Below are 19,494 nucleotides of genomic sequence, written 5' to 3'. Positions count from 1 at the left end.
CATCCACCACCCACAGCATGCACCCATCCATCCATCCATCCATCCACCCACCCACAGCATGCATCCATCCACACACAGCATGCATCCACCCACCCATCCATCCACACACAGCATGCATCCACCCACCCATCCATCCACCCACAGCATGCACCCACCCACCCACAGTATCCACCCACAGCATGCATCCATCCACCCACAGCATCCATTCACCCACAGCATGCATCCATCCATACATCCATCCCTCCATCCATCCATCCACAGCATGCATCCATCCATCCATGCATCCACCCACCCATAGCATGCATCCATCCATCCATCCATCCACCCACAGCATGCATCCATGCATCAACCCACCCAAAGCATCCATGCATCCATCCACCCACCCACAGCATGCATCCATCCATCCATCCATCCCTCCACCCACAGCATGCATCCATCCATCCATCCATCCATCCACCCACAGCATGCATCCATCCATCCATCCAACCACAGCATCCACCCACAGCATCCATCCATCCGCTCTTTAAAGCCAGCTGACTATGATCCTTCACATTAAGTGCACAACACTCCGTGGTACTGCATGGCAAATAAAGTCCTTTAATGATACATTATTTCCCAAGATATCAGTGGGAATTTTCCACAGGATTACATTGTTCCAGAAGCCTTTAAACTTAACTCAGTTTTGCCATTCAAATTCACCCAATTCTCTTTTTGGAGAAATGAACAAAGCTGCAGTTCACTTTCCTTGATGTGAAACTGTTGATTATGGAACAAGTTTGATACTTTATAAATCTTTTTGCGCTAAAAGCAATTTGTCATTTCTTGTAGTGTTGTTGGCACATAAGTGATCATCCAGTAGTACATTTTGTGTCCCAGGGGTTAAACTTTTTTCTTTTTGATATAGACCCTTTTCACAGACAGAGATAATAAATTTCTGCATTATTTAGAAGCATAAATCTTTCACTTTTTTATATTTTTACATGTGCAACATTATACTGTGTGTTATATTACGCTGGAATTAATAAAACGAGTTAGCACATCTGTCTTTCTAATAAAGCTGGTGAGGGAGTGACAGTAAATTTGTCATCTTTCTCTCTTATGACTGCTGTAATTCACAAATTTCCAAACCATTAAATGTGAAAAGAGTCCATTTAACAGGCCTTCATCGTTTATTTCTGGTAGTCTTTTATGTATAGATTTGACTGATTTAGACTTCAGACCCAAACTTTCAATATTAAACTATAAAAATACTAATTATTACATGTTTGTGACGAGGAGGTGGGCGGGGCCGGGCCATGAGTCCACACGGCCGGCCCCCAATCGGGCTAATCAGCCGAGGCGAGGGATAGGGTTGAGCCGGATGCGGCAGCTGCGTGTGGCTCTCTCTCTCCCGAACTGCCGGATCCGGATCCGGCTCGGCCCTATCCCTCTCCTCGGCTGATTAGCCCGATTGGGGGCCGGCCGTGTGGACACACAGCCCCGCCCTCCTCCTTCCAATGTTTAAAACTATGATCATCTAAACCAGGGGTCAGGCCAAGGACCCCTTAGTATGTAGAGAGACCGAACAGGGAGCCCTGTTGATTATTGTCTGAAAATTGAATATTTGTATTTTATGCCTATAAATCTCAGCGGTAACTATATATTTAGACATATTACATATACATATAGGTTTATACTGTATATTAAGTAAGTATAGGCTATTGTTCTGAAAGCAAAAAGCAACTAATAATACAAGAAACTGTAGACTGACATTCGCACACCACGAAAGACGCATAGCAGACACGTTTACTTGCGAGGTGATCCTTGTGACTTTCTGGTGCCCCCTAGGGAGTGCGTGCCCTACACAGACTGCGTAATATGCGTATAGGTAGCGGCGGTTTTGAGTGATTATTACGAGTGCCGTTGGTGGATCAAACAATTTGCGGACCACCTGCGGCACCACCGTGGACCCCTTCGGGTTCGCGAACCCCTTGTTAAAGACGCTTGATCTAAACAATGAGTGAAATAAACAGAAACCATTTCAATATTTCATGTGTGAAAATGATTTCTATCAATTGTTCAAAACTTACGACTGTCCCACGTTGTGATGTCATTTCCACCTCACCAAACAGATTTCACCCTAATAAATGTGGCCCTGTTCCTCACACAATGCCATCTTATGCATATAAACAGTTTTACTATAGCGCATGACTCATTTGAACATTTAACTCCATTTATAAGCGTGTTCGAGTGGGATTAAATTGCGCGGCTCGACTGATCGAGCGTTGCACTTGTGATGTAAAGGAGCGGGATACGAGTCCTGAAGAGCACACGAATCCACATGTGAACCCAAAGTGTCATGGAGGCAGCACATAATGACCTCAGTTGTGTTTTTCATCTCACATTTACGTTTTCTGACACTCTCGCTATTTTCTGTTTACTTATCTGTTTGAGTAAACATGTTGAGTATCTGATGTAATGTGCATTATTGTTACAGACATGTCATTTCTCTTCTCTCTTTACAGAGCAATGGATCATTGGTGTGGTGTCAGAATCATAAGCAGTGCTCAAAGGTAACAATGTTCTGATAAAAATATATCTAGTGTGCATACTCTAATATTGAGGCTTTGTAGGGGTCTGTATCGAAGACTGATGATATAGATGATGCCTGCTGCTTTGTATATATAACTCTGGTTATGCTGAGGCACACATTATACATACATTTCTGCATATATACAGTGAAATGTAATTGTTTTCACATGTCACAGCTACGCTGGGGTCAGAGTGCAGGGTCAGCCATGATACAGCACCCCTGGAGCAGATAGGGTCAAGGGCCTTGCTCAAGGGCCCAACAGTGGCATCTTGGCAGTGCTGGGGATTGAACCCCCGACCTTCTGGTCAGTAACCCAGAGCCTCAACCGCTGAGCCACCACTGCCGCCCAAATGTTGCCGCCATATGCAAAGAATTGGCCTGATCGTCCCATAGGGGGCACTATAGTGAAAAAAAAAAGTACTTCTTGGGCCCTAACTCTTCTAGCAAGTGCTAGAAACAAAATAATTTTTCCTGTGATTCCTTGCGTCTTGACAAATGGTTTTGCCTGATCTTAGGCCGTTTGGCCGATCAGAATCAAACCAGACCCCATGAGAAGTTATCAAAATAATTTTGAACTTTTGAATCATCGTTAAACGGTACAATAAAACGTTCGTAGTGGGAGTGGCGACTTTTGCTTAAATGGTTATAACTCTTGAATGGAATGAGATATTGTCACCAAATTTGTTGCAATTATGTATCGGGATCGTTCAAAGACACAAAATAATTGTCCATCTCAAACTCTTGGTGGCGCTATAATAGTAATTTTTTTTAGAAATGGCTCTTACTATGGAACCGTTGGTCCTGTCGACTTGAAACTTTGCATGCAATGTCTTTGTCCAAGATGCCGTCAAGATCTATGAGGACAGTTGCATATTTTGTCAAACATGGCCGCCATCGACCAATCAAATTTCAGAAGCTTTTAGACAGGGTTAAAAAAGGCCGAATGGAATGAAACTTGGTAGGACTATTTGTCTCTTGGCCCAAGAGGTCTGTGCAAAATATGAAAGAAATTGGCCACCGGGAGGTGCTATCTCAATTTACATGCGTGTAAATCGTTGTATATACCTCTGTGTTTCACAAAGACACGTTATTCATATAATATGATAGATCTTCTCATTCTGAACGACTTTGCCTCGAGAACTATCGGTGTGAATCAAATAGTTAAATATTTGAGATTATTTATAAAAACGACTTTTTCAAACTTGTCCTAAACCGTTCGCCCGATCGGAGCCAAACCAGCGCAGAAAGGTTCTCTGGAGTCCCAATATCAACAATTATCAAAAAAAGTTGGAACATTCGATTCACCGTCGCAACGGTACGCCAGATGTTTAAAGTGGGTGTGTCCACTTTTTCTTAAATGGTTAAAACTCTTGAACGGGATGAGATATTATCACCAAATTTTGGACACATGAGAAAAATTGTGAACTTCTGCCTCATGGTGGTGCTATAATAGTCATGAATGTAAAAAATACCATACATCTGTGCTACCTAACATGATGGTTCTGAAATTAAGGCACTTTATCGTTGTTTTAGGTGCTAACAGACTGTCTAATTAATACTTCATATCTGTTACATATGTACTTAAAGGACCTTAAATGCTTGAACACCGTTAATGGCTGCTTGAGCTATATTTAATCTGGTTATTGAAAATCATATGCCGAACAAAACAAGATTGATACAAATAAGTGCAAGGTGTTATTTTATTACCTGCCAAAACATCTAATTGCTCATTTACTTTCAATATTTTAAGCTTTCTATCATGGAGAAAATAAGCTGCCCATCATGTAGGTGCAATAATACGAGTGAACTTCAGCCAAGATGAACAAACATGAACAGGACAAAACAAAAATTCATTTTACTTTAATGAGGATGTCAGAGGGCTTCAAAGAAGAGATAAAGTGTTCTTTAAAAGCAAAGCTGCTTTGTTTTGGTCTTCGAATGCGGCAAAAGACCTGCTCTGCTTTCCATGGAGTTGGCGAGTATTGGTTCACTGGTTGCTGGCAGAAGAACTGTCACCAGTCATTTATCAAGAGCAGTTGTGTGCAAGAAGGATTTGGCTCTCTGTGTGTCTGAGCATTGGGCGTTTCCATTAAAACTGGCCCTCTTCATCTCTCAGAGTCAAAAACACTTGACGCCCCTGAGGAGATCTTGCCATGCTTGGAGTCGGTGTGTTTCTGTTGCTACTTATCTGAACATGCCAATGAATAGTGTCATGCATACTTCTAAGTCTTGGTTTTTCAAAGTGTATCTGTGCAATTAAACCCAATTGGGTCAATCCATAACAACTCAACCAGAGGTCTAAGACTTTTTACTGGTGAAAGATAAACATCAATGATGATGATTGCCAAATATTAAATGTTATGGATCAATATTGACTGAGTAATCCATTATTTTGTAATGGGGGGCCTAAAATGACAATTTTTGCCTTTTTGATTTTGGAGCAAAACTATAGGTCAAAATAAACACTTTAGATTGGTGTTAGTGTCATTATTTTATTTGTACACATAGATAAGTAGATTTATTACTAAAATAAGTTGACTTCAGCACCTCTTGTTGCATTATACTCCAATGGTGTGAGTCAAAACATTTGAAAAAGCACTTTTTTGCGTTGTTTTTTCCCAAACTTTACTTTTTGTATCCTTATTTTTAAGGTCTTATTTGTTGAAATCCCAGAGATATGGGGCTCTCAATGTGGCTCGCATACGTAAATCGCTTTACCCATTTTCAATTTTCGAGAGCCAAATGTGGGTCACATTTTATTAAGCTAGTTTCTTGCCCAACAAAAGAAAGATCTGAAGTAGAAATAATGTTGAAACTAGAAATGTACCTTCAAACTACCTGCAGTTTGCAGAAGTGTAACTGGGATTAACGGCAGGGATTGTTTATGCAGGTCTGCGTTTATAGAGTTTGTATACTCGCAACACCGCTGATCTACCCTTAATGAAGTGATCTGTTTGTAAAGGCAAACACAAAGCAAGAGCCACACTGGGCCCATTCATAAAGAGTATCCCTGCACTATTCTCTGGTACAGTTTGTGTGTTTTTGTGTTTGTGAAAAGCTCTTTGGAGGCCACTGAGCCTTTCACTTCAGATTCAACCGAGTCACCGTAGAAGTCAAACAAAAGCACTGTAAGAAATGGCTCGACATCTACCCCCTACCTCCACAAACACACTGACAAACCGCTGATGCATTTCCTGTCAACTCAAACAGCCCATCGTTTTGTTGCAAGACTTACACAAGTCAAGCAAAGTTAGGTTAATTATTTAAACAATGATCGAGTGACCTCTCGGATCCGTCAGCACTTTGCCCTTCATTTGAGACGGACAGGGAACACAATTTTGATCATCTCCTGCAAAATGTCCATCTCTGCTTCAAAGCTGGTCTCTCCGCCAGGAGCCCCCCGTTGTAATGGTAATTAACCCCGTTGCCCTGTTGCCGAAGCGAAGAGAGAGTGCGTTTGGGAGTATTAGAGCTTCATTAGCATGCCATAGCACCATCATCACCCTCCATTCACACCCGGCCTCTCTTGGAAGCCACAATGGCAGGCCTTTGTCAGGGCTTTTTTTGTGTTATCTTTCTTTATCCTTCGTGCGACCACTTCTTCTGGACTTGGAGAAAGCTCGGACTTCACACGCCAAGAAAGTTTGACAACTTTAGGGTGCTTGTTGAAGCGAAATTGGGCTAGAAGGAGAAAAACAAGAGTTGAAAAGGAGACAGTTTGAGTTGTTTAGAAGGGTCAGCCTTCCAAGAACCCCCAACGGTTCAATTGATTTGCTTTGCAACTTGCATGTCAGTTAATAATTCGGCTAGTTGGGTCTACAGAAGAGCCAAACAGATTTTCTGAAATGAATGGCTAATTGGTAACTAATATCCACAAGAACCCAAAAGGGTGGAGGTATTCTATACACCTGTTTGCTTTTGGAAAATGTTTCCAGTGGTTGGCACCAGAAGAGTTGTTTTTCTGTTGGAAGTGTCATCACAATGATTCAAGAATGCTTTAAATAGAAATTACATACCCAGTTTTCTTGTGTGGTTTTGAGTAAAGAATCCCTGGTCCATGGAACATGTGCCTATGTTAGCTTTTCAAGGTTTTTGTGGCGGTTTTGAGACCCCCTCCTGTTCACACGGTAGAAATATTAGTCTGAATTTGGTGGGATTTTAATGAAGTGCTTTTCCAAGTCAGTTATTGCAATTGTAGTTCAGTTGGTTCGGATCGGAGGCAGACCTCCAGCCCCTGCATTCTCGGGGGACAGAAGGGGCCTCCCCCGCCCCTGGCAGCAGTTCCCCCGCTCCAGGCAGTCGGCAGCGAACCCCTCCCCGCTCGCGGTCTGCGGTCTCAGACCCTGCCACGTTTCAGCGGCTGGTAGGTGACTCCTCCACCCCTGGCAGTGGCCCTGACCGCTCCAGGCAGTCGGTTAGGAGCCCCTTCTCCCCTCGCGGTCGGCGGCTGTCGTCCTCTTCCAGGCGGCCAGGCCCCTCGTCCCCCGGCAGATGGCCACGGCTGCTCCGTTGGGGTGGACTGTAGTGGCGAGAACTCTACTACGGCATATCCCTCCTCCTCGGCACCAGTGTAAAGCAGTCAATGGAGAGGAGGAGGCGAGAACCGGCTCGACGATACAAATAATACTTTTAATGACAAACTTAAAAGACACAAACACACACGACGGACATGTCCGTAAACGATCTCTCTCTCCCGCACAATCCTTCGCAGTCGACCTTTATCCCTCTCGGAGGCTTGATTAGCCTGATAAGGGACCGGGTGTGTAGGATCACGACCCCGCCCTGCCACAACTGCAAAATAATTATTTCGTACTGAATATTTTTGTCTTATATTCCGGCAAAAATATCGAAATATTCTCCAACGTGAAAAAATTACTAGGAGCAGAATGGCAGAAGATATTAAGTCTTGTTTTCAGCGAAATCGAATGAAATTTGGTGGAATTTATGCTTATAACAAGAAAAAACTATTTGCTAATTGGCTAAGAAAAATAATCTTGTTTTCCCTTTGAATAATGGTTTTATTCTTACCCCATTAGCGAATTGTTTTTTCTTGTTATAAGCAAAAACATCAGGACATTTTGTTCGATTACTCTACAAATGAGACTTAATATCTTATGCCATTCTGCTTCTCATGTAAATGTATCTTGTTTTAAGATTGATTAGATACTTTTAGTGGAAAATAAGACAAAAATACTAATTAGTTTAGCTGTATTTGGACTCAAAAACAAAACTCGATTTTCAATTGAAAAAAAAAAGTCCATGTCTGACATTGAGTTGTATTTAAAAGAGATGTTTGTGCATATTTTCTATCAATCATGGCAGCAGGAACACCATATATAATGTTGAAGAGTGTTAAAACCAGCATATATTCAGCATGTTAAAGAGACGATTCGGGTGTCTGGAATATGACTTCCATTTCTTTCTTTCTTAAAGTTAGAAATATGTGCCCAGCACTTCAGATGACATTGAACCACACATGATAATTCTGTAGCGGGTCTGGCTTGTGTAAGGACGACCACCCAGCAAAAGTGTAGTAAGGTGTTGCTTTCTGTGGGGCAACACTGTGTTTTCTCCATCAGACTTCAAAGCTCCTTTTGGTGGACGTGTAACCAAATGAGCAACACCTCATTCAGTGTGACTGTGAAGGACATTATCTAGCTCCTCTATAATGGAATGGTCATTTCAAGTTTATAAAACTCTTTACATTACAATCATTATTATTCAGCATTTATGTAATGGCCTGGTAACATGGAAGTCACTTGTCACTATTACAGGAGAAATATAACACTACTTAGATTTTCTGTGCTGTTCCATCTGGAACTTTTCAAAGAGTAGTCTTGACCGCTAGCCCATATGGACGTGTTCGGCGCATGCACACTACGACTGCTCTGTGATACTTTTGCAAAAGTCAAGGGCATGCACCAAATCAAGTCATGTTTATTTGTATAGCACTTTTCACAACATGCATCATTTCAAATTACATGCACAAAATTATGCTGTAATGTCTTAGTCATCATTGTAGATTATGCCTTAAACAAATGATGTATATATATATATATATGTATGTATGTATGCCTTTAAACCCTCCAAAAATACGCCCCATTCATTTCCATTGTAAGTGTCATTGTACGTTTTTTTTTAAAGAAAAGGAAATAATTTTTTGTGGTAATCAACATTATATCACAAATGCTGAAAAATGAGCTTAATTTGAATTGAACCCAGAATATTCCTTCAAGACATAGGACTGGGAAGTATAACTCAAAAATATGTTCTCTTTATATATGAAAGTATTTGCTTTGAAAAGGCTAAATGGTGAAAGTTTCAATCAGAGTAACCATCGTTTCAACACATAGGTGGAAATCGCGGGGGTCGGGGGTCAGGACCCCATCTGAGGTGTCCCCTAAAATATCATTAAAATATGTGTATTGTAAATAATATAATGATATATTCTTAAAATAATTGTTTAAGAAATAAAATAATACAAATGCAAACGGGGCAACAACAAAAAACCCCTTGGTGTCCCCTTCAAAAATTGCTCTTGAGAATTGTTATGTTTATTGTCCCCCCAACATTTTGATGAAATTTTCGCCCCTGTTTCAACCAATCCAATCAGTCATTGTAGCCAAGTAGATTAAACAATTTTAATGCAAGCATTAAAATACAGTAGAATTCACAGAAATGAATTGAACTTATGAATTGAACTCTACTTAAAAGATTTATGCATTTCAACCTTATAACAAAATTCAATGAAACTGAATTGACCCATATTTAACAATTAATAAAAAAACTAAATATTTTAGAGTAAATCACAGAATTCAATTTGATGGGTTTTTGTTTATAATCAAATATGATCCACAATGTTTGACGCTCCTATTTCACTCTGTGTTCAAGCTGACGAGTCAAGCGACCTATAGCGTGTAAGTTTCACATGTTTATGGCACCATCTAGTGGTTATTTGTGAAATAAAAGGGGTTTCAATGTTTATATCGATCTATTTAAAAGTGACTCTTATGTTGGGATAAATGACAGATTATTTTAATAAAGTAAAAGTGACTAATGATTATATTGTTACTGATGTTTTAAAATGAGGATTTGCTGAATATAAGCAACTTGTGCTTGGTTCAAATTTTGTATATTATTATATTGAAAATCCCCTTTGAAATCCATGAATCAAATATGATACAACAGACTTCTGAGGAATATCTCTCAATCATCATTATATTACATTCATGCACACTATAAAACTAATCAGAGCTTTGATCATTCTGACATATACATTATATAAGATATATTTAACGCATGAACTAATATTTCTGTTTACTGTCATTATAAAGATCTCATTATTTGACATTATGACTATTATGATGTCATCTTCCAAGTTCATGAGACACAGCGAAAAAAGTTGAACAATTTCCCTTTTTTAAATGTCACTATCGTGTTTGGTGCATAAAATACATCATAATATTTTATTCATGTTGTTTTTGACTCTGATACATTTCAGTCCATATTTCTAGAGCGAGAAGAGGAAGTGGTCATGGTCAAACTCTCAAATATTTGGTATCTCTGAAAAGCCCAGAGAGTCGTCTGATAAAACCCCAAAATGTACCACCGTAGAAAAACTCACATAACAAACGTCCTACAGAAAAATGAATTGTTGTTCCTCAGGAGGAGAATGACCTTTACAGCCTAATGCATCAAATATGGTGCATAAAATAAAAAGTGCATTTTTTTTACGATTTCTTTTTAATAGTTTGTCTAATAGTACTAAACACAGTTTAAATAATAAAAAATATATATATATAATTTTCTTTTTACATTACAGGGTTAAAAATAGTCTTCTGAGTGCAATGGTGTTTTTGCTACTGAAGTTGATATCAGAAATGCCATTTAAAACGCTTGTACACGTGAATCAAGAAAAGATCTTGAAGCTCGACTAATGACATGCTATTTAGTAAAGTTGATTGCCAAATAAAAAGCACATTAAAATCATTGAGATATTCACAATTCTATATCGCCACCTAAATCATCGCAAATATATGAATATTTGTTAGTTTGCTGATTTCCTCTTCTTTACCTGCACTCTGCTGTACTTTGTTAACCACGCAAATATTGTTTTATACTCTCACTGTTTACGTAAAAGGGTAAATGAGTGAATTTATTTGCTTACTGATATCTTGTTCCTGCTGTGGTGTCTGTTGCGGGCATGTAGTGCTGCAGAATGTGTGTGGCACTGGGCCGCTCTGGAGGGCTGGTCAGACCCACAGCAGGACGCGCCCTGATCAGACATGCCTGTTAACTTTGATGGGCTGGAGGGGGGTACACCCGTGCTTCTGTCTGCTATCTGCTCAACTCATTATTCATCATGGTGGGTGGCAAAATAGCGCCGTGAAACTCCACAGCTAAAAGAGCAGCCTATGAGGAGAGAATATGTGTCCAGACGCACACATATAAAGACATTCACACGGTTATATGAACACACACTCGCACCGGGGGTCATTGTGCTGCAACTCAAGAAATGAACTCTTCAAACTAAGTCTTTTCATCCAATAAAAATGTTTTAGATGGTGTACGCATACAGTGGGGTCCAAAATCTGAGACCACTTTGAAAATCTAGATTCAAATACAAAGACATTCTTAAATATAGCTGCAAGCAGCGATGACGGGCTGTAACGAGGAGGAGGGCCGGCCGTGAGGACACACAGCCGGCCCTGAATCGGGCTAATCAGCCGGGAGTGAGATAAAGACGAGCCAGAGGCGCTAGTTCGAGGGAGAGAGAGATGCATGTGGCTGCGCTGTATGCAAGTCTGTTCGTTTATGTTGTTTTAAGTTCATTTATATCGTGTTGTCTGTTCAGCCAGTTCCCTCCTCCCCCTTGCCCGTCCTTACACTGTTACACGGGCCCAAGCACAACTGGTCTATTTCCACCCGGTGGTTTTCGGGAAAACAATGGATGGTTGACACATGCATTTGGCATTTGACATTATTCTAAATATTTTTGAAGCAATTTGAGTAAATATAAGAGGACTGTTGTAAGAGCCACACTTCCTGCTGCCAGGTGGTGGCACTATGACCATGACCCAAAATAGTCAATCCATGTGATTAGTCCCCAATACTAAACATGCATCTCAATTTTGATCGAATCACACATTGCACACCAAAGATATGAGACACATATCCCAATCTTCAATGTCTTTGTATAATGTTGTCTTAAATGTGTTGATAGTCTCATGAATCACCTAGGAGGAGTATTTAAAAGTTCAGAGACTGCAATATTAAAAATCCAAAATGGCCCATTGGGCAAACCTAATGACTATAATACTGAAAGTTGTCCTGCTTGATGTGAGCTAATATATATATATACAAATTTTAGTGACTGTAGGTGAAAATGGGGGTGCTACAGAGGCCATCTTACACACCCGTTTTAAAGCGAGTGCTACAGAGCACCCCTACACAGCCATGCATGAACGTTTGCTCTGACCTAATGGCCAACAGCCCTAATGTGTGTGCAACATTTCAATACATATTGAACCACGCAAAGTGCCTCAAAAACACCCAATTATAGGAAGAAAGGAATAATAACAATGAATGCGTTGCCATGGCAACAGTATTTAAGATATCAAAGATCTCTTTGGTAAATTTACATCAGCAGTGTCTTGACTTTGTTGAAGCAATTTATGTAAACAGATGAGGGCTATTTCAAAGTCTGTTAAAAGTGCCATACTTCCAGCTGCCAGTTGGTGGCGCTATGACCGTGACCCATAATAGCCACATAAATGTGATAAGCCCCCATTACCAAGCATACAGCTGAATTGTCATCAAAATCACAATGCACACAGAAGATATAAGGAACTTCCTGTTTCCTATTTTTAGCCGTAAATGTATTGCTTCGCCATGGCGGCACTCAGTGGCGCCTGCAGCTGTACGACCATACGAACGGTGCGTACCATGAGCGCTCCGACTGACCTGAGAAATATTTACTCTCAGAACATTTCACCAATCATAAAATGTGTCCCGTATTTCTGTTTGCTGTTTAAAAGTACTAGCAATGCCCGATTTGCGAATGAATAATTCTTTTGAGTCGGTTCCTTTCAGTGAATTGGCCAGACGGGCTTGTAAAATTGTCTGAATCGATTTGTGATTCAGTACAATTTGTTCTGAGCTCTCTCACTGAATCAATTGGAGCGGTTTCACACACAGTAAAACGGCATCGGGATATTTACGAATACAGTGTAAATTTACCTACAGTCAACTGAAACAAAAGGCTGTCAAACTTCAGCTAGTGCTCGTGAACAAGGGGCTGTTCAAACTGAACGGGATTTTGCAATCGCTCACGTTGTTTTTCAATCATTTTCGGGTCGGGTTCAGGTTTGTAATTAATGAAAAAATAAACAGCCCTACCAATCTTGTTTCGTGCACGCGCTCTCTCACAGACCCACACGAACGGACGAGTAAGGGGCTGTTCACACTGAATGTGTTTTTGCGCACGTCTGTTCTGTTTTCCTACTTGCTGGATGAATGTCTTTCTTCAGCATCTCGTGCAGGACCGGCACTTTTTATGCACCATGTCAAGTTAAAAAGAACTTCACATTTTCAAAAACGCATGTTGCGCTTTCATTCTTTGCGCTGCATCTAGATTTTTATTTTTTTTTTCAAGTTTAGTCTGTAAAGAGGGAACTGTTGCGTTGCTTCATATTATTCTGCACCAGGTGCTTTCCCCCTTCTGCTCTAGTGTACTAAGGGGAAGCCACGCCTTGTTAAACTGTGTATGTTTACTGTTTCAGTACTTTTACGAATGTTGTATATATGCTTACATAAAATACAGCTATACTAGGGAAAGAAATTAGATGGTAAGTGTAAGGGGTTAAGATGCGTAAGGTGGAGGCGAGAACCGGCTTGTCAATATAAATTATATTTAATTAAACTTAAACCAAAAGCACAAACATAAACACACACATGACGGACATGCCTGTAATTCTCTCTCTCTCGAACAGTCATCACCGGCCGCCTTTATCCCTCGTGCCCCATCAGGCCGATTGCGTACCGGGCATGCGACATTCTAGCCCGGCCCCGCCCCCTCCGCTCCACACTCCTCCCACCGTTTCCTCCCACCGTTTCCCTGGGGAGGGGCGCCTTCCTCGACCTAGGAGAAGACAGGAGGGGAAAAACAACAACAAACAAATAAGCAAGGGAAAAGGCCAACAAGGTGTGACAGAGAGAGAGAGAGAGAGAGAGGAGAGAGAGAAAAAGCTCACTCACCGGTTCTCTGATGTACCATCACGTGGTCCTCGAACACTCCGCCACACTCTCCGGCGGACGACAGCCGCTGCTCTCCGGGTGAACCGGAGTCAAACCTCCGACCCCCAGCGGCCAGAACGCCCCTCCGCTTTTCTGGCGGCACCTGGGGACATTCCTCCGCCCCTGGCAGCGGCCCTACCGCTCCAGGCGATCGGGGAGTTACTTCCCTCCTCCACTCGTGGACGACGGTCTTCCCTCGACCCCTCCGCGTTTCTGGGGGACAGCAGGGCACTCCTCCGCCCCTGGTAGCGGCTCCATCGCTCCAGGAGGTCGGGGAATCCAGTCCCCACTCGCCCTGCTGACGGCGGCCGTTCCCCACATCCGAGCTACTCCGTCACCCGGCAGATGGCAGCTGCGCTCCCCGGGTGGACGGCAGTGTCGAGGACTCTGTGACGGTCATCCCTCCTCCTTCCCGGGTTTCGGCACCAATGTAAGGGGGTTAAGATGGGCAAGGAGGAGGAGAGAACCGGCTTGTCAATATAAATGATATTTAATTAAACTTAAACCAAAAGCACAAACATAAACACACACACATGACAGACATGCCCGTAATTCTCTCTCTCTCTCGAACCATCGTCACCGGCCGCCTTTATCCCTCGTGCGCCCCATCAGGCCGATTGGGGACCGGGCGTGCGACATTCTAGCCCGACCCCACCCCCCTCCGCTCCACAGTAAGCAGTATCGGGTTTGGGTCGGGTTCAGGCTTAAAATCTGCTGATATCAATCAGGCTGGGTAGGGTCGGGCCACACAGTCTCGGGTTCGGGTCGGGTTTAATTTTAAGGCCCGTGCAGACCTCTGGGCACATTTCTGTGCATACCATCAGATTCAATCTTGCATGCGCCCATGGCTACACCATTCAAATATCAAAAACCTGTTCACAATTTGGCTTCTTCGAGTTTGGTGCCAGTTACATGAATCCCACTAGGAGGAGTATTCAAAATTTCAGGGCCTGCAATTTTCAGACGTCTCTGATATGTGTGCAAAATTCGAAGGGTTTTCATGCATGTTAAGTACCCCAAAAGCACCCAAAACCTTGAAAAGAAGTAGAAGAATCCTTAGAAGAACAATAGGGGCTCTGCACTTTTTTAGCTGCTGTCATGATCGTGATAACACTACCTTCAGTGTTGGATAGCAGCTCAGTTTTAATTTACTCTCAGTCCTGGAGGGATTACTGTAATCAGAATAGCTTGTAAAATCATCTTGAGGTTATAAACAGCAAGGAGTGTTTGACAGGATTTGATGGAAACAGTCTGTTTGCTTATCGGTGTCTTCCAGTTATTGAGTCCTTTGATTAAAAACAACGGGAAGCACTTGAATCTTCTATTTCTATTTAGTCGTTCAATTTACTCGAGTAAAGTGTGCTACAGTGACCACATTTGACTGGATAATTAAAAAACTTTAAAGCTATTTGTTTAGTTTCAGTGTTGGTGCAGTTACTTCCTTTTGGGTTTGTTTTAGGGCAGCAGAGTGATTTATTTGGCCCGTAGGAGAATGATTGTGTTGTGTTATCAGTCAGTTACTCAATGCATCATCTCGGCTTTCATTATAGAGGATTTCCCTGGAATGCATTAAGAGGAGTTGAACATTCACACTCGCCTGCAGTCTGTCAGCTGACAATGTCAAGAGGGTCATTAGAGACTCGTATTTCCCTTCAATCAGACGGTTGTTTGTCATTACTAAACCCTTCATTAGTCCTGACCTGATGTTATCTGATCCTCCCACTGTCTTCTTCTGGAGCTCCCTGATGAGCAAACTGCACTAAACTTCTAGATCAGGATTCTTGATTCAAATTTTGATATCATGGCTAAAGTAATTGCTAATAAAGATTCATCATGTTGCGGATCAAAAAAGACTGCTGCATTAATTGAATTATTTTTAAATATTTATTTGACATAAAACATGTACTGACAGTTTGAAAATGAATAAATAACGATGTGAAAAGTTGTATTTACTCAAATTCATCATGTAAACTATATTAAACTAAATAATTTGATTAATAAACGAATTTAAGTAGATTGAATATGAATTAGGACTCTCAATCGATTCCAATTTGTAAGCTAATTAAATACACGGTGTGCTGGTTAATTAATCAAATTAATCGCATATATAAATATTTGCTGAGAAAGCTCCTCAATAACAATAACATTATGAAGATTAAATAATTATTAGTTATATTTAAATAAATACAAATAATATATATATATATATATATATATATATATATATATATATATATATATATATATATATATATATATTTATTATTATTAATAATAATACAAAAAAAAAATCAGATAATTAAAATTAAGCTGCATGTTGTCTATAAAGCTGGAGTTTCACTTACTGCCCCCTGGAGAAAACAGGTGGAACTTCAATCTTGAATTGCTCCGGAATCTTCCTTAATATGGTCCGGGGACATGATTAATTGCGTAAAATAATTTTTAATATAATTAATCGCACTGAATTAATGCATTAAATCGACAGCCCTAATTAATATAGTTATAGGAAAGAATATAGATCAAGTGGAATTAACACAAAATTTTAAATTTTCAGTCGTGCAACTACTAAATTTAAGTAAATTAGACATAATTATAATAAAGAGTAAATCTTGTACAAAATGATTGAGTTGAAGAAAAAAAATGAGAAGTAGCGTGAACATAAAATATATATTTACATGCAGATGATTTTAATTTGTGCAACCACTTAACGAAAAAAATAAGTAAATTCAAAAACATGCTTTTTCAGTGGATTTATTAGATTTATGCTTAAAGCTAAATAAAAAAATATTGACAGTGATGAAAAAATAACAATTTAAGATCTTAATCATAATATGTAATGTCTTTATCTTGTTTTAAGTAGAGGTAGACTGATATATATCGGTTTTACCGATTAATCTATACCGATAGTTGCCTATGTATATATGTATATATATATATACTGTATATATTATTTTTTTTTCCCCTCCGTGTTTCATTTTCTTTCATCATTGACAATATTCATCCATAGTGTTATTCCTCATTTCAGTGCATATTTAAATTAGACAATCAAGTATATAAATTAAAGCGAGGGCGTGCAATAAAACATTTGACTAAGTCTATATTGAAACGTGCCCCATCAGCACATACATCATGTCTTGAACTTCATGTGCAACTTAATCTAGTGAATATATATATATAGGCTTTGTCTAATACTTAAATGTATCACACGGCTCTCTGGAAAACTCAATTCTGATTGGTCAATGGCACCAGTCTCTACATTAATAGAGGTAGACTTATATTTCGGCTTTACCGATTAATCGGTGCCGATAGTTGCTGTTATCTGCAAAAATCAATGTTGATAGTTGCCGATAGTTTTTTATAATTTTGTAATTTCAAAATAAAAGTCCTGGTGTTTTTCAGGCTTGTTTATACTTAAAATTCCTGCGTTATGCACCAAATCTTCATTTTTCTGGTTATTAGGATTTTCGTTGAATAAAAAACTGCTTCAGGGATTTTATTCATTTTGGACTCTTTGTCTTCGCCCGCCAAAGTCATTTAGTTTGACACTACAAATCAGTTTTAAAACTATTGGCCAATTAATCTGTTATCGGCCTTTTAGCACCACCTTAGTTATCATATCGGCAAAATCAGCGATCGGTCGACCTCTAGTTTTAAGAATCAGGGTTTCCACGGTCAAAGTGGAGATTTCCAGGCCAGGAATGCTCATAGAAATGAGTTAAAACTTTAAAAGTTTTGTAAAAGTCATGGGAATTTTTTATAGGGAAAATATGTTTTTCTAGTTGCTCTGCTCTAAAATATTTAATTGGCTAGAAATGAATGAAATTATTAAAACAAAATCCATATCCAGTAATCTGAATGACTGGAAATATCGTGCAAATTGGTCAAAAAGTCTGGTAACCCTAAAGAGGGTTTAGCTTTTACTAGTTAACAAAGCATTTCGTTTTTGTAGTGTTTCTTTTTTTGTTCCATTTTCCTACAATTCTTCAGTTATTGGAAACAATCTCTTTGCCCAGAATAGACTCAAGATTTGAGGTTTCATATCTTGTGAAAACAGAACCGCTTCTTCGACTCCCCAATTCTTTCCCAGCACCTGTCTTCATGTTGACGTTGCGCTCTTCTCCATCAGCACCTCTGAAATATTGAGAGGCCACTGGGCAGGGTGCTCCGATACAGTAAATCAGATATATCGGCCGGTGACAGGAGACCCCCTGAGAGGGTCCTTCATTTCCCAGAGTCTCTACTCCCTGATTCTTATCTTAAATCTGACCCTGTTCTGATGGAAACATCCTGTTGAGGCGTCACGTCATGAAATGTAAACTGAGCCGGGAGAAGACAGAAGATTAATCGAGCTTGAGTTACACAGTCCAAAATACCAGCCCTCATCTTGACTCTGTTTATGAGCACTCATTGACAGAACTTGGGTAGCTGAGAAATGGAAATTGAACTTTAATAATTTCTCCACAATTTTTGAACGCCCAATTCCCAATGCGCTCTAAGTCCTCGAGGTGGTGTAGTGACTCGCCTCAATCCGGGTGGCGGAGAACGAATCTCAGTTGCCTCTGTGTCTGAGACCGTCAATCAACGCATCTTATCACGTGACTTGTTGAGCACGTTACCGTGGAGACGTAGTGCGTGTGGAGGCTTCACGCTATTCTCCGCGGCATCCATACACAACTCACCACACGCCCCACCGAGAGCGAGAACCACATTATAGCGACCATGAGGCGGTTACCCCATGTGACTCTACCCTCCCTAGCAACCGGCCCAATTTGGTTGCTAAGGAGACCTGACTGGAGTCACTCAGCACGCCCTGAATTCAAACTCGTGACAATACTTGCTGAGATACACAGGCCCCATGAACTTATTTTTTAATATCAAGATTTTAGATAAAATTGCAATTTTCTGTGTATGTTTTTAGATGCTGTAACTTCTCACCATTAAAGTTTTTCACCATTTTAAATAAACTTTTTGCCTTCTTTAGTCAATTTCAGTAGTCTTGTTGTGTGACATATTCCATATAGTCTTTTAATTAATGTAAGGCCATAAAATGGCACGCTCAATATCATAATACACTCTTAAAAAATATTTATAAGATTAACGCATATTATTTTCATTGCAAAATTACACCAAATTTAATTGTGTCATTTTTATGCTAGATTAAATGAATAAATCTTAATATTATTATCATTATTATTTTTTGTTAAATATGAATCAGTTTAATTTAATGGTATTTTGTTATGATATTTAAATGAATCATCTTTAACAATTTTGTATTTTTTTTTAAGATTTGTTAATTAAATTTTGTGTAAAAATTGCACTGCAACGCTCCCATGTGAATAGCAAACTCAATGTTTGAGTGCTTTTTATAAGTCAAAATAGTCCTAACCCACATCTACAATATCGTTTCATTAACTGGATGCCAGGCTTGCCAACATAACACTTGCTTTCATATTTTTCATCAAATGCAGTGACGTTTCTACATTTTTAGTGTGGCTTAAGTGTGCAAATACTAGTTTACGGTCAATGCTGTAAAGCCAAAAGATGAAGAGAAAAAATGTATTGACCTTTTTTCTTTGAAACAGTGAAATTGCGCGTCATGTACACTGTCCGCGTGCAGAGTTATACGC

At 40.0% G+C, this 19,494-nt stretch overlaps 1 protein-coding gene across 2 annotated transcripts in view; it reads left to right on the top strand.

The window, feature by feature from the left end:
• The window catches only part of LOC127655364 (anosmin-1), an 86,653-nt gene that overhangs the window by 14,652 nt on the left and 52,507 nt on the right, over positions 1–19,494 (top strand). For both annotated transcript variants that reach the window (XM_052143138.1, XM_052143139.1), the window contains exon 2: positions 2,505–2,552. In XM_052143138.1, coding sequence (XP_051999098.1) covers positions 2,505–2,552 — 48 coding nt within the window. The remainder of the gene's footprint in view (positions 1–2,504; positions 2,553–19,494) is intronic.

This window comes from Xyrauchen texanus, chromosome 14, assembly GCF_025860055.1.
Source record: "Xyrauchen texanus isolate HMW12.3.18 chromosome 14, RBS_HiC_50CHRs, whole genome shotgun sequence".
NCBI classification, from domain to species: Eukaryota; Metazoa; Chordata; class Actinopteri; order Cypriniformes; family Catostomidae; genus Xyrauchen; species Xyrauchen texanus.
The sequence above is the reverse complement of the archived record's forward strand: the minus strand, read 5'-3'. Positions and strand labels throughout refer to the sequence as shown.